The following is a 15,589-nucleotide window of genomic DNA, read 5'->3' on the forward strand; positions in this document are numbered from 1 at the left end:
CATCGTTAGGGATTTGCATTTTGGTTTGGTGAACATCATACTAACTGTTTTACGTGGGGCAACCGCTCCTATTCTGCAGAGATCAGTGGAGGGACATCTACTGAGAGCTGCTCAGAGACGTGATGTATTTGCCCATATATTAATATGGCATCTGCTGGTTTGCGAATATTAATGTTTTCTTTTTCAAAATCGTCTGATGGAATCAATGAAATATGTTCTTGTTGTGCTTAATTTGTTTTTTTGTAAGCTGCGATTGTCTAACTGGCAGGGGGAGACTTGTGCATCAAAACCGAGGAAAGATACTGTTGTTTCTGTGAAGGTGAAGCCATGCCTCTTTCCTTTGATAAATGTTTTCCATGAAACTCTGACTTATGGAAATTGTCGAGTAGTATTCTCTTATGTCTTTGCTCCCGCGGCTTGTATAGAAGAATCTCTCAAAAAAAAAACAAAGAAGCTAGGGTTCGGCTGCTAATAACTAATTTAAACGCTGGATGGTCCATTCTTTATTTCAAACATTCTGAAGTAATTATGAGAATTGATGACAAGCGTCGTGAAATTATCACTAGAGAAAACTCTATTCCTTTTATTTCTGGAAAATTAGGAATTTCTCGGCATTTCCAAAAACATTAGATTAATTAGATTTGTGCGCACGACTGACTTTCGGACTATACATGCTTTTCTTTTGTTTTCCAAGTGAGGCATGATGATCTTGTATTGGGCATTTTAATCATTTGCGGTTGCAAAAACTCTATACGATATTATTTAGTTTGTTTGTAGCATCTTATCGCCCTACTAATATTTTAATTTGCACATATTCACAATTAGGGATATACAAAATGGACCGTCCGAACCGAAAACCGCCCCAACTGGATCGAACCGGCCAGTAAGGTCCAGTTCCTAGGAATGTCAGTCCGGTTTTCGGTTCCTAAAAGTAAAAGCGGTGTCCAGACGGTCCAGTTCTTGGTTATAAAGGGAAATTAGACTGACTACATATACTTTTTTTTATTTTTTATTTCTTCAAAAATATTAATAAAATATGAATTAAACCCACGTACAATGCTTTCCCCTTATCGTCCCACAACAATGACTCTTCACTCATTATCGCTTCCGTCAATATCTTGAGATTCGTCAATCTCTCTCATTACAGTGGGAAAAAAATAAAAAAGTGACCGGTTCCATTGGACCGGACCGGGAACCGATCACCCCTGTTCACAATTCAAGAAGACAAAATTATTTAGCATGTATTGGATTGAAGTTGCTGCTCACGGATAAGATTGAACTGGAGGGAGATGACCTCTATTTACACGTTGAACACTTCGAAATTTACAGATAAGAGGATAAGAAAGCCCGCCCCACTCGCCAAGTCAAAAACGAACCGAGAGAATAGCCAACTGACGCCCATAAGTCTCTTCTTCCACACCTCTCTCTCTCTCTCTCTATCTCTCCTTTGAAGCCAAGCGAATAGGCCGGCGTACAGGACGTGGTGACCGCTCTCAACGTCTTAACTGACGCGACAGAATCGATTCTCATCATATAAGAGATTTCTGGGATATTTCCTAAGGTTGGATTACGATTCACATCCTAGAAAGCTCTCGATACTGGCTCAGGAATTTCCCCGGCTCGTCCCTGTTTTTGGAGCGCCATCGCTGGAGAGTTCGAACGGCGGGCCGCAATCGAGTCCCTCGCAGATTCTCAAGCCGTTTTGTTTGAAGCCCATCGGTCGGTCGTCGCCACAGGTAATTCACCTTTTGCTAGATTGAACTGAGTATCTTCTGTTTTAGATATATGGGAATGAAAACAGGGGCCGAGAAATCTAGTTCCTGCAAGCTCGAAAACCGTACATGTCGGAGTTTTACACCCGTGATTGCTACTCGTCTGCGATAGTTCCATGTTGAACCGGTTTTGATTTCCACTAGTGAATGATTGTTGAAAGCAACTCGGCAATAGTTTATGAAAGTTTTAATGACAAGTGGGTTATGTATTATTGCTCATGCCATTAACGGAACGAAGGAACCCCATCACCTTTGAGATTGCTTGTTAAGTCCAGTTCTGAGACATACTTTTGCTCAATTATTAAAAGGCCTCTACGTTAACACACGCACACTGACTCAGAGACTTGGTCATGTTTCAGCAGATACAGAAGCAAATAGTGAGTTGTGTTCTAAGCAGGGCACTTTCTTCAAAATTTTAAAACTACCATGGCTGGCTCGCTGCGAAAATAATACTGATAACCAAGTTCACCGTTGAATTGCACTTCTACTTCATTCGTTGTTGCGGTTGAAACTTACTGTGGTGTTCATAGATAGACCAGACACCTTTTATACAGCAGAGAGCAAAGAAAAATGCAGGAATATAATTTAGCGGGAACATCATTCAATGAAAAGAAGTGGCTTTATGTCGGAACCCAACATCAAAAGTTCACTAAAGAGAGATTCATTCACCAGAACTGTCGAAATTGTGACCATTAGGTTGACGCTTCTTGGGCTGATAAGGGCCCGTTTGGTAACGTGCCAAATAGCGAAAATTTCTGTTCTTTTGTTCCCAGAAATAGTTTGGGAACAGAAATGCGTTTGGTAAACTTTTTGTTCCTGGGCATATTTTTGCAAAAATTTGTGCCGAGAAACAGTTTTGGAAGAGAAACAAGAAGTAAAAAAAAGTTGCTTCTTGTTTCTCGGCACAATTTTGAGAATCAGTTTTTTTTCTTCTTTTTCTTTTTCTTTTTCTTTTTTTCTTATTTTTGTGTTGTTCTTCCCTAGCTGGGCCGGCTGCCGGCGACCGGCCACAGCCCAGGGCCGGCGAGGGCGTCACGGCCCTCGCTAGCCGCTGGCGGAGGCGAGGGTCGCCCTCGCCGGCGAGGGCGAGGGCGGACCCTCGCCGCCGGGCGAGGCGGCCTCGCCCGGATCGAGCGAGGTCGAGCCTCGCCGTCTGGCCGAGACGGCGAGGTTGGCCTCGCCCAGAGACGGCGATCGGGAGGCCGAGCCTCGCCGTCGCGACCCACGGCGAGGTCGGCTTCACCGTGGGTCGCGACGGCGAGGCTCGGCTCGCCAGATCCGGGCGAGGCCGAGCCTCGCCGTCTCTCGGGCGAGGCCGCCTCCCCGTGCGGCGAGGGTCCAACCTCGCCCTCGCCGGCAAGGGCGACCCTAGCCTCCGCCGGGCCGGCGAGGGCCGTGACGCCCTCGCGGCCTCGGGGCTGTGGCCGGTCGCCGGCGACCGGCCATGGCCAAAGAAGAAAATAGGTAAAAAGAAAAAAAAAATTAAACAATTCAAAATATTATTAAAATATTATTTGGGAACATAAATTTTGTGTAGTTACCAAACGCATTTCTGTTCTTTTCTACTCTAGGAATAGAAATTTTGGACAGTTTATCAAACGCCTTCAAATACTCAGAAATTATTTCCGGGCACAGAATAAAAAAAAATCATTTCTATTCAGAAATAGCTCCCGGACACAGAATGGTATTCATGCGCACCCTAAGAGAGTGAAACTCCACGGTTGTCATCCTGTCGCTCCACTCTTGATCAGTGATAAATTTTGTTTCTCACTTTCTAAAGGAAAAAGGCTTAACACGCCTTAAAGATTATAGTCTCCTATAGAGCATCTGCCGGCAAGAAGAATATTTGTTAAGGTACTTTTAAGTTTGTCATCTCCGCATGGATTCTATTGCTATGTCAACTTTGTTTTGCTTTCGTTTTCAGTGTCTCTACTGCGCACAGCGGCTTATGATGGATCACTCTCAAACTCAGAGTACTAAACGGAGGCACAGTCCAAGGAGAGATTGTTGGTGATCTGATTCTTTTGGGACCCTCTCAAGTTGCTGCCGAGTGGAATTGAGAAGAAACTGCAAAGATTCCTCGTTGGAAGTGAATAAGTCATCTGAACGGCTGCGTCCGCGAGTTGTGACGCGGTTATTTGACTTGTGAAATTTTGCACCCCAAGCTTTTGTCTTCTTCCATGTGTTCATTAATTGCCGCATCCCTATCCTTCCCTTCAAGTCACACATTCACATGTATTCTGTAGTCTGTACTCTAGAGAGAGAGAGAGAGGGGTAGGTGCGGCGCGAGTGGGTTGGTGTCGAATTAAGGTATCGTGCTAGTGTCACGATCCCGAGGTAGAGTCGGCCCGAAGGGATATATTTACTGTATGAAGGTCACACGAGATTCAACAACATGACATTCTCACGTGCTCTTATGTATTCTGTAGTATGTACTCTATAGAGAGAGAGAGGTGTGGTCCAAGTGGGTTGGTGTCGAATTATCGGATCATGCTAGTCACTAAGAAGGGATATAATTACTATATGACGGTCATGCAAGTTTAAACAACATGACATGCTCACGTACTCCTATGTATTATGTAGTTTGTACTCCAGAGAGAGAGAGAGAGAGAGAGAGAGAGAGAGAGAGAGAGAGAGAGAGAGAGAGAGATATGTGGTCCGAGTGGGTTGGTGTCGAATTATTGTATCACGCTTATCACTAAGAAGGGATATATTTACTATATAAAGGTTGCGTGAGGTTGAACAACATGACATGCTCACATGCTCTTATTCATTGAGTTCTTAATGGTTATTAGCACTCCCGAACATTTATAGGCTCTTTTCAAAGACTAGTAGACAGTCACGGGCGTTGCAAATGGGGTTGCGTTTTATATTGCGTCTCAATGCTTTTTCAGAAGCAAATTAAACCACATTTTGTAAACACAGAGTCATGTACGAACAACTTTAATTTTTAATAATAAAAACGCAACTGCATATGGAACGAAAATGGGAAAAAATTGGTCTCAAATTGCATGTCTCTTGGCTATAGCATCCACATAGAAGATACAGATAACATTGTTCTACTATGTTACACAGAACATCTATTCATTATAAGTGTTAATTATATAAAGCATCAACTAACATAATTCTATTTTTTCTAATCTCGTCATTGACATCGTTTTTGTAACAACTTTTAAATATTTTTCAGCGCAACATCCTTTTTCTATCTTGATCATATAAATTTAATCAATCGTAAAAAAATAAACTCTTAGAGGTTCCTATCTCTTGTTCTAAGTTACTATTTTGCAAATTTACTAATATATAGAGAGGTCATAAATTTGTAACCTTTTGATCTAAGTTATTATTTTATTGATTTATACATAATAAGTTAAGGTATATCAATTATGCTTCGAGATGTATAGAAACCAAATATGGTTAAGCATAGTTTACGGTTCTTTATTGGATATTTGGTTAACAAATAAATTATAGACAAAATATCACTACAAGGAAAAAGAAGAAGAAGAAGATGAATGCAACAATATTAAGCATCATCTAGCTAGTTAATTATCTATCAACGTTAAATGATTTGGTTGATTGACCCTTGGAAGGACCTCAAATATAAAGAAAGATAAATCGGTATTATCTTTGTAATAGAGAAATTTCAAATGACAGACCTCAAGTGTAATAGTTTTTATAAAATAGAGTTGAGAGTGAATTTTGTCCCAAATAAAGCTAGATCAATGAGCTTTAAGCCATAGTTGCTCGAGCTTCGAACTTACGGATATGCTCGCTCTCTCTCTCTCTCTCTCCTCGCTTGTGGTTCTCTAGCTCCTCTCACTCACGGCCCGCTCTACCTCCTCTCACTCGTGGCCAGAAGTTGACCGAACCGACTGAGCCAAACCCCAACACCACGGCCATGGAAGTGCCCTGACTCAAGCAGCCACAGAGCTATGGCCATGCGAGGCTAGCATCCGGAGGTCGCGACCTCCGTGGGACATAGGCCGCAAGCTCTGCATGGAGAGAAAAACAGAGCAAGGAAATTTCAGACATAGAACTAACAATCTCTTGAAACGTTTGTCTGAGTCCGTTCGGATAGATTATGCAATTGAAAGCGCAGGTCTAAATCACGACACATGAATTTGTCTTGAAAAACAAAAAACGTTAGTCGTGTCAACAACCGCATGTTCTGGTGCCACATCCGGCAGGACCACCATTTTCCGAAAGAAATTCTACTCTTTCCCTTCCACTTGCTCTCATTTTCTCAACACAGTCACTGACCCGTTTTCACATTCCTCGATCATACTTGAATGCATCTTCTGCCTCTACCCGCTGTTCTCTGTCGATTACTTGTTCCTTGTCTACGGCATCTTGCCGAGGGATTTCTATAAACTAGTTCCGGTCGGAGAATCCATTGTCAATTGGTGGATCCACAACATACCGTGGCAAGAACATCTATACAGAAATCACAGTAGTTCGGTCGGTCCATGTTTACTGTAAGCTAGTTTTTCTTGATAAATGTTCCAAAGCTATAACAACCTTACCAAAGAACGAGTCTCCAAGCACTATCACACTCATTACATGCGTTAAGCACATAAGACATTTGCAGGCCAATGAAGAAAATTGCCTGAAGATTAGTTTGTCCTTATAGTCCTGGACAGCAATTTTAGTAATTAATTGATGTACTGATTTACAAAATGAAAAGCTGATTCTCTCTCTTTAGTGCCAACAAAAATGAAGGGTCACTTTCAGGCATCTCACACAAAGTTAGCCTTTCAATGCTGAGTGTGCGCGATGCTGGCCTGGGATGATATTCTTGTCCATCGGAACAGGAATTGCCCTGGGCTAAACTGTACCGCGAAGTGTTTGTCAAGAAATGAGTGTGCAAATGAACTACATTATACAGTTAAGACTTTCAATTGCATGTTGCGACGATCTAATGGTTTACAACGTGAAGATCTAGGAACATTAGGCCTCTCCATCTTTGTCTGCAGCCCATTCTCAAATTCAGTCATTAACTGTTGTGATTATGTACACAACTCTCGTTTAGCTAACACCAGATTCAAATTAGAAAGGAAAGTCTGTCAAAACCAACTAATGTTTAATTACTGGCAAAAATTACAGCAAAATTGGCATGATGTAAAGGATCCATGATGTAGATTGTTAAGGTCACTGATATTAGGATAATGTCAGCAGGAGCAGGTGTGTTCTCTTTTTTGTTTGGCTTCTACACTCTCATTCTCTTCACCATGGATATTAACTCATGATGCTGATTGGTTCATCAAATTAACGGTTGTAGTGAAAAATGAGGGCGAAAGATCTATCCACACTACAAGTTCTATGTCGTTTTCTTCTTCTGTACTTGAAGATTTGACAGTACAAGCATCTGTAAAAAGTGACCAGGTAGTGAGAAGTACAGATACTATTCCCCTTTACATTGCATATCGGATGTCCTCTGATCAACGAAAAACAGGGCAATGTTTAACCTGAATGCCTGGAGCGGTTGGACAATGAGCGAGAGGGCAGTGATCATCCAATTCCAGGCCCCACCAACTCATCCCATTAATGTCCCTAATCTGCAATGTGAAATAGCAAAGTACCGCCATGAAGGCGACGCCGGCATCGAGCCCAGCAGACAAAATATAGTTGTGCCTAGCCCACCAACTTTTGTACCTCCTGTACACATATATGTTGAAGAAAACTCCGACGGTTATCCAACATATGTAATTCACTGATGTTGCCAGTGGCATATTCCCTGCGCCACTTATGATGATAGGCATGTTGATGAGCCTTATCCATTTCTTCTCTGGAAACATTAGAGAGAGGATCCAGACCGGGACTGGAGCGAGAATTCCGATGAGAAAAAAATAGTTCATCTTGGCATAAAGCCCAAGGCGGCCGAACATCCTGAGTGGTCCCACCACGCCCCAAATGATGGAGGCATTGTAAAATACATCGTACCCCGGGCACGTCCACGGGCTTCCCTCAGGCAATTTGGACGGGTCACAGATGTAATCCACCGATGTGAGGAGCCACCAGGCCGTACCAAAGTAGACTGAAGATGCAACTAACGTTCCCACCAGCTTCATTCAGGAGAAATAAGTCAATGTTAGTTTCTACTATTTGAATGTATAAAATCATCTGAAAACAGTACTAAGCATAATATGAAACATATTTAGCAAAAAAAAAAAAAGCATAATATGAAACATGGTAATGGTAAATATCAAAACTCGGACATTACCTGAACAATGAACATGGACTTTGGTGGGATTTTCATGTAATGGCCCAACTTAAAGTCCGAGAGAAAAGTTATCGCTTGCACCATGCTTATATAACCATATGTCTTGAATGCCACATTGGCCAGAGGCCTTCCAGGATACATGAAACCGATTATCAGCTCCGTGATGACGTTCAATCCAGGTTGCTGAACATGAAAGTCAATGTCTCGTCAATAACGAGAGGAGATTTTTGCTGAAGATCCGAAGTGATTTTTATTGACTATACCTGGTTTGTGGTGGCCGTGATTACTCCAATTGGCAACAGGAAGAATACAGCTAAACCAAGTGCTAGGAGGACTCCCCAGTACGGAAGTTGAAGCTGTCTGCCAAATCCTTCACAAGCAACCATGGCAAGTCCGGTCATTACTAGCATCAGCGAATAGAACCACCATTGTGGGACAGCATCATAGTTCTTCTTCATCAGTCTAGTATGCACGTCATCAAACTTATCCCGAAAAGTTGCCTTCGTTTGTTGCCACATAGTCCTGTAAATGGAATGTTAGAATATTTTGAGATAATTCACCATCTCACGGGTCCGCAACTTTGTGCGCCACCAACTTTATAAACCTCACGGTTTTTATCATTTAATCACTAAATGCTATTCTGTTTTACTGCAAGAGTTTTGTAAGATTTCTTGATGTATTTTGCAGGTGATTAAAAGAAAGAACAGAGGCAGTTCTCTATCCATCTAGTGATACTCATAATCAGCAGAAGAGTAAAAAGCATTCACCTGCCATGGAAGAGAGCGACATGAGATACAGTAGCTGCCAAGGTCGCAAAGCTCAATCCATAAGCAAAAGCAAAGAAGATACTCAGATGAACTTTACTGTAATCATCATATCCATGCTGATTAAATTGGAAGTTTGTCTCGTTCAGGACTAATCCGACATCATAATCGACTCCCTTAGCATCAAACACGTGCGACGAGATAATGGGGAACCGCTTGGCTTCGAATGCGTTGGTCCAGTAGGCAAATGGGATTAACACATATAGCGTGAGGAAGAAACCGATGCTTATGTTTATAATTGCAAAGCCCGGGTAAGCTAACGGAGATCCATTCCAGGCAGCAACAGTAGCCCAATCCAGGGCAAAGGAACCAATACCGAGACCATGACGTCCGGAGCCGATTATTTGCGCTGTGACTGAGTGCTTCCATATCCAACATACAAAGGATAGGGCAGTTATGGATGGAAACAGATAGTTAGGAACGACATAGTACGCGAAACTCAATATGAGGACTACGAGGAAGAACTGCAGCCTTGTCAATCCTTTTTTGGGCCTCACCTCCTCCTCATGCAATGCCCTGAATGTCCAACGAAAGTGGATTCACGACAACGAAAGAAGTAACTGTAAAGAATGAAGAAAACAAAGAAGTCTTGATGGCATACCTGAAGAGAGAGACTTGAACCAGGTTCGCTGGCCACCACATGTATGGTGAATCAACGAGAAACTTTCGGAAAATCCCCGCCCATCCATATCCAAGCATCTGCAATTTATCGTACATTTTGTTCCATCATGGAAGGTCGATAATCACAGTAGCTTGTAGACAGAGCAAGAAAACACCAACAAGAATGATTGTCAAACCCCAGGCCAAGAGTGATTACTAACAAATATACCTGTGTAGTCAGGGTCAGCAACATGGCTGCTAGAGGATGAATATGACGGTGATAAAAGGCCATGACAATGGTGATGATGTTGATAGCGTACACGCCGCTCGAGCCCGCGTTGGCAAATATGGTTATCAGGACATGTTCCTTCAAGTTGAAGGGTCCCGGATTCAATGAGAATGACCATTTTGTTCCTAGGACACGAACAGCTTTCTTCGGTAGAACTGCTGCCATAAATTTTCCCAAAGGAAGTACGGCAATCTGAGCAGAAACCGACGTCAAGGAGAGCGAGTTTTGCCGGAAGCCGAAGAACTGATTTAAAAAGGACAGAGTAGCACATGCGGTGATTCCTAGAAACCATGTTCGAAATGTCAAGCAGGGCAAGGTCGGATCGTCCTTAATCGAAACGGTCAACCTCACTTCCTCAATTGGAGAATCATTCACTTCATCTGCAGATAATTCATCATCCACTAGTGAATGATTGTTGAATGCAACTCGGCAGTAGTTTATGGAAGTGCCAATGAAAGATGGATTATGTAATATTGCTCATGCCGTTCATCAAACAGAACGAACGAACCCCTTCACCTTTAAAACCGCTTGTTACAACCGTTTCTGAGACATGCTTTTGCTCAGTTATCACAGGCCAGTATGTAACACGCACACTGACTCAGAGGCTTGGTCGTGTTTCAACAGATGCATAAGCAAATGGAAAGTTGAGTTCTAAGCTGGGCACTTTCTCTGAAATTTAAACTCCCATGACTGACTCGCAGCAAAAATTACACTAATAACCAAGTTCGAAGTTGAATTGCACTTCTGCTTCAGTCGGTGTTTGCCGTGAAAACTCATGTGGTATTCTTATACAGATCAGACACCTTTTATTCAGCAGAGTGCAAAGAAAAACCCGAAAACATAAATCAACACGTACATCATACAACGAAAAGAAGTTGCTTTATCTCGAAACCCAACATCAAAAGTTCACTAGAGAAAGATTCATTCACCAGCATTTTCGGGCTTGTGACTATCAGGTTCAAGCTTCTTGGGCTGATAAGAGAGTGAAACTCCAGAGTCATCATCCGGTTGCTCCATTCTTGATCAGTGACAATTTTGTTCTTCACTTTCTAATGAAGGTCTTAACACGCCAAAGAAATCATAGTCTCTTATAGCATCTGCCGGCAAGAGAAATATAAGTTAAGGTACGTTCAAGTTTGTCATCTTCGCATGGATTCACTCAATATGTCAGGTTGAGTCATGCTTTCATTTTCAGTGGTCTCTACCGGACAGCTGTTCACGAAGGATCATTCTCAGACTCAAGAGTACAGTCCAAGGAGAGTGTTGGTGATCTGATTCTTTGAGGACCTCTCCAAGTTGTTGTTAATGGGTATTTGGCTGAATCTGCAAAGATTCCTTTTGGAAGTTAGCAAGTTAACGTTACGTTAAAAGACAAAAGATCCGAACGGCCATATCCACTAGCATTGATGGGGCTATTTCCAATTTTGCCTCCCAAGCTTTGTCTTCTTCAAGGCACACATTCACATGTAATCTCTTGTCCTTACACTGGAGAGGTGTGGCCCGAGTGGATCGACGTCAAATTACCGTATCTTCAACAATATAGTATGAATGGTTTATATGGTAAACTGATTGGATACATCTACTACTTTTATTTTGGAAAAATAACACAAATGATCTCTAGACTTTAGCCCAATGTACAATGTGATCTATGAACTTTCAATTTATTCAATGTAGACCTTAAACTTTAGCCTTATGTGAAATGTGATCCCTAAACTTTTAATTTGTTCAATGTGGTTCCTGAACTTTTAATACATGTTCGAACTAGTCCCTGGACCTTAGAAAAATATTCAATGTTATCCTTCCATCAATTTAAGTTTGACCATGTATCAAAAGTTTAAGAATCACATTAAACAAATTAAACGTTTGATGACCAAATTGCACATTAGGCTAAAATTCAGGAACCACATTAAATAAATTGAAAGGTCAGTGATCACATCGTACATTGAGTCAAAATTCAGGGACCATTTGTCATTATTCCTTTTCTTTTGCAATCTCAATCTTGAACAGTACTATATTCTGTGTGTCAATGTCTGTCAATGTTTTCATTCGTAGATGAACCTTTCTTCGGTTTTCATGATGAAGTTAAGCCAATATGATTGGTTTTACGATGGTCCAAGCACAGAGAGAGTAGCTTTTTTGACACAGTCCTGCTTTTGGCAAGTTCCTTCCACCTATGAAATGCCTAGGATGGATGTCACTCTACGTCGCCACTCACGTCCAAGTTGAAGCTGACAAGTAGTAAAATTACTAGGAAACGAACAGGATTGCATTGTACCTCAATATCTTGACAAACGGCATTCTCTTTATCTATTTTTTACCCTAAAAATATAAACTGACATAACAGATGTTAGTGACGGAAAAATTTGATTGCACAAACTTTGCAAGATAAGGCACTTCGTTGCATAAAAGAAAAGTTAGAAAAGTAAATTGTACAAACATTACTTTGGAGGTAAACGTTTGGTGTAATCTGTTGGTTGTATTGTAACTATGCTTTGTCGTGCTACTAGTTTTAGTGTGAAGTGTTTGATGCTACATAACTCACTGCAACACCTAAAATTAGCAATTTTGGACTTGACTTATTTACACGTCATGTAGTTAATCGAGGGTGCTCAGTTGGAGCTTAATTAAGTTCACGTCATGAACGGGTCAACCCAATCATTAATACAGATAGCAAACATGGGGTTTACCTAATGACCCTTTCAACCCACTTATGACATACTAGGCAGGTCTATTTGAACAAATTAGCATGTTGATCGTGTCAACATGATTTTACATGCATTTAAACACATCTCTACACATTAAACACGTCAATAAACGTTTGTCAATTCCTAGTAGGGTCAAGAATAATTTAATCCTATGCATATGTTAGACCTATCTTATTAAAGCTTCTATTAAATTATATCTCAAGTTTTAGTCATTTCACGGAGCCCGACCCCGATTGGATAAATATCTAACTTTGACAGCTCGATTAAATTCAAGAGTTCGACTCACCAAGGTTGGACGAACAAGAGGAAAGATGGCCAATACAAAACAAATTAAAAGCTCCCTAAAGAAATGCTTGGGGACCTGTTTCTCTATTCCTTAGCCTGCATGGTAGCTGGACATAGGAGGGTCCAGTAGAAAAATGGTAGGTTTCTCTCGCAGCTCTTGCAGTGGCCGTCAGCGGGTTGTTGAAGGGAGCCGCCCGAGGACTCCACGAAGCAGCCGCACAGTGAACTCCTCGAAATCTGCGAGTTGAGTTTCATTTGGTCGGTAAATACCGGAAATTTGTGCTGAGTCTTTATATCCCTTCACCTTTGGAACTGCTCGTTACAACTGGTTCTGAGACATGCTTTTGCTCAGTTATCAAAGGCCATTATGTTAACACGCACACAACTCAGAGGCTTAGTCATGTTTCAACAGATGCAGAAGCAAATTGCAAGTTGACTTCTGAGCAGGGTGCTTTCTCTGAAATTCAAACTACCACAGCTGACTTGCGGCGAATATTATACTAAAAACCAAGTTCGCAGTAAAATTGCACTTCTGCTTCAGTCGGTGTTGCCGTTAAAACTTATGTGGTATTCATATATAGACCAGACACATTATATTTAGCAGAGTACAAAGAAAATCTGAAAACATTATTCAACACGAACATCGTACAACAAAAAGAAGTTGCTTTATCTTGAACCCCAGCATCAAAAGTTTACTAAAGAAAGATTCATTCACCAGAATTTTAAGGTTGTGACTATCAGGTTCAAGCTTCTTGGGCTGATAAGAGAGTGAAACTCCAGAGTCATCATCCGGTTGCTCCATTTCTTGATCAGTGACAATTTTGTTTTTCACTTTCTAAGGAAGAAACATGCGTTAAAGGTACGCTAATGTTTGTCATCTTGGCATGGATTCAATTGATAATGTCGGGTTGATTGAATCTTTCATTTTCAGTTTTCTGTCTCTACTATACAGCAGGTCGTGATGGATTACTCTCAGACTCACGGTACAGTCCAAAGAGTGAACGTTGGTGATCTGATTCTCTTGGGACCTGTCTAAGTTGCTGTTGAATGGGAATTGAGAGAAATCTGCAAAGATTCCTCTTTCCGAAGTCAACAAGTCATGATAAGATAAAAAGACAGAAAATCTGAAGTAATCTATCATCTAGTTTTGATGGGATTATTTCAGTTTTGCATCACAAGCTTCATTATTATGCCCATCCCTATCCTTCCCTTCAAGGCGCACATTCGCATGTAATCTCCAGTATGTACTCTGAAGAGGTGTGGCCCTAGTGGGTGATGTCAAATTATCGTATCATGAACAGTATGATCTGAATGGTTATCCCTTAAACCGACTGGATACGTTCAATGCTTTTCTTTTGCAATCTCAGTCATGAACAGTGTGATATTCTAATGTTTCAATGTCTGTCGATATTTCCATTTGTAGATGAACCTTTCTTTGGTTTTTCCGAATTGAAGCGGACAAGAAACGAACAGGATAGCATGAGACCTCAACATCATACGAACATACCGCATTCCCTTTTTCTATTTCTTTTTCCAACAATAGAAATTGAGACGACGTCGCAACAACAATGTTAGCAACGGGAAAATTCGATTGCAATAATGTGCAAGTTAAGGGGACTTCATTGCATCAAGGAAAAGTTAGAAAACTAAACCGAACAAACAACACATCTTTGGAATAAATGTCGGTTTGGTGGAGTGTGTTGGTTGTCTTGTAACTATGTTTTGCTGCGCTATAATTTTATTGTAAAGTGTTGAAATTTATGTATTTGATGACACAGAATTCACCGCCAACACCTACAGTTAGCGATTTTTGACATGACTTATTTACACGTCATGCAGTTGATTAAGAGTGCTCGGTTCTGAGCTTAATTATGTTCGTGTCATGAAAAGGACGGGTCGACCCAATCATTTACAAAGAGCAAACGTGGCATTTGTTGATTGATCCTTTCAACCCATTTATGACATTCTTAGACACGTCTAATTGAACAGTTTAACACGTTGGTTGCGTCAACATGATTTTAGATAAAATTAAACACATCAATATACCCTTAAACCCATTTCTACACATTAAACATGTCAACACACGTTTGTCAATTCCTAGCAGGGTCGACAATATTTAAATTCTACACGTATGTTAGGCCTATCTTACTAGAGTTTCTAACCAAATAGATAAACTAATCAATAGTTTCTAACGTGCCAAGGATGGTATCTAAACTTCTGCACCATTGCATAGTGTCTGACACATTATAATCATTCATTCTTGTTTTTCTCCCTTAATGAAGTTGTTAAAAGCAATTTATGATAATTGATTTCACTGCAAATTTGGACAAGAAACATTGGATCCGACCGTTTTCCAAGTACTCGCCCACCGGTTCCTCAATGAACGAGAACATGTTATAAGCCAGGCCTACAAATTGCATATTCTCAAGAGGATCCTTCTTGTGTGCACCCTGGAAAGAAGACGAGGCATTTCATAAAATTCCGGTTCAAAGTCCTTCAAGCAAAAGAAAGCAAAATGGAAATTTCTCCGTAAAAGAGAGTCTCCATTTAAGAGCAAGAAAGACATACGTTTTCCATTTCTGCTTCAGTACTTTGGGGGTGTCAAAATCAAACTATCACCTTCTGTTTCTCCAAAACACGAGCAGCAGCAATTCTGTTCTTAATTTTCGTTAGCTCCCGGTCTTTGCACATCTTCAAATGGACCCTCTTGATACAGTTTTCTTGTCAAGACGGACTAATGTTTAATTGCTTGCCAAAACTACAGCAAGATTGGCATTATGTAAAGTATCCCGTGATGTAGATTGTTAAGCTGAATGATATTAGGATAATGTCAGCAGAAGCATGAGTTTTCGTTTTTTGGTTCGACTTCTACAGTCTCATTCTCTTCAACATGGTTA

At 41.0% G+C, this 15,589-nt stretch overlaps 1 protein-coding gene across 1 annotated transcript; it reads right to left on the minus strand.

Annotated features, from left to right (window-relative positions):
- Window positions 1–6,828: 6,828 nt before the first annotated feature.
- Window positions 6,829–10,901, minus strand: LOC115666202 (oligopeptide transporter 1-like). The gene is made up of 7 exons (XM_056310986.1): window positions 10,632–10,901; window positions 9,643–10,082; window positions 9,415–9,512; window positions 8,757–9,329; window positions 8,253–8,511; window positions 7,990–8,172; window positions 6,829–7,831 (listed from the first exon to the last, which is right to left on the minus strand). The coding sequence occupies exons 1-7, from the start codon at window positions 10,717–10,719 to the stop codon at window positions 7,208–7,210; spliced, it is 2,265 nt and encodes a 754-aa protein (XP_056166961.1). The 5' UTR covers window positions 10,720–10,901; the 3' UTR covers window positions 6,829–7,207.
- Window positions 10,902–15,589: the final 4,688 nt, after the last annotated feature.

Source organism: Syzygium oleosum, unplaced genomic scaffold (genome assembly GCF_021117445.2).
Source record: "Syzygium oleosum isolate NSW1041296 unplaced genomic scaffold, Sole_v2.1 Sole_v2.04, whole genome shotgun sequence".
In the NCBI taxonomy this organism is placed as follows: domain Eukaryota; kingdom Viridiplantae; phylum Streptophyta; class Magnoliopsida; order Myrtales; family Myrtaceae; genus Syzygium; species Syzygium oleosum.

Coding starts and splice junctions, on each gene's coding strand:
- LOC115666202 (XM_056310986.1), bottom strand. CDS start 10,719: ATGGAGCAACCGGATGATGACTCTGGAGTTTCACTCTCTTATCAGCCC. Junction 8,512..8,756: donor GTCGCTCTCTTCCATGGCAG/GTGAATGCTTTT, acceptor TTCCATTTACAG/GACTATGTGGCAACAAACGA. Junction 7,832..7,989: donor AGTCCATGTTCATTGTTCAG/GTAATGTCCGAG, acceptor TCCTGAATGAAG/CTGGTGGGAACGTTAGTTGC.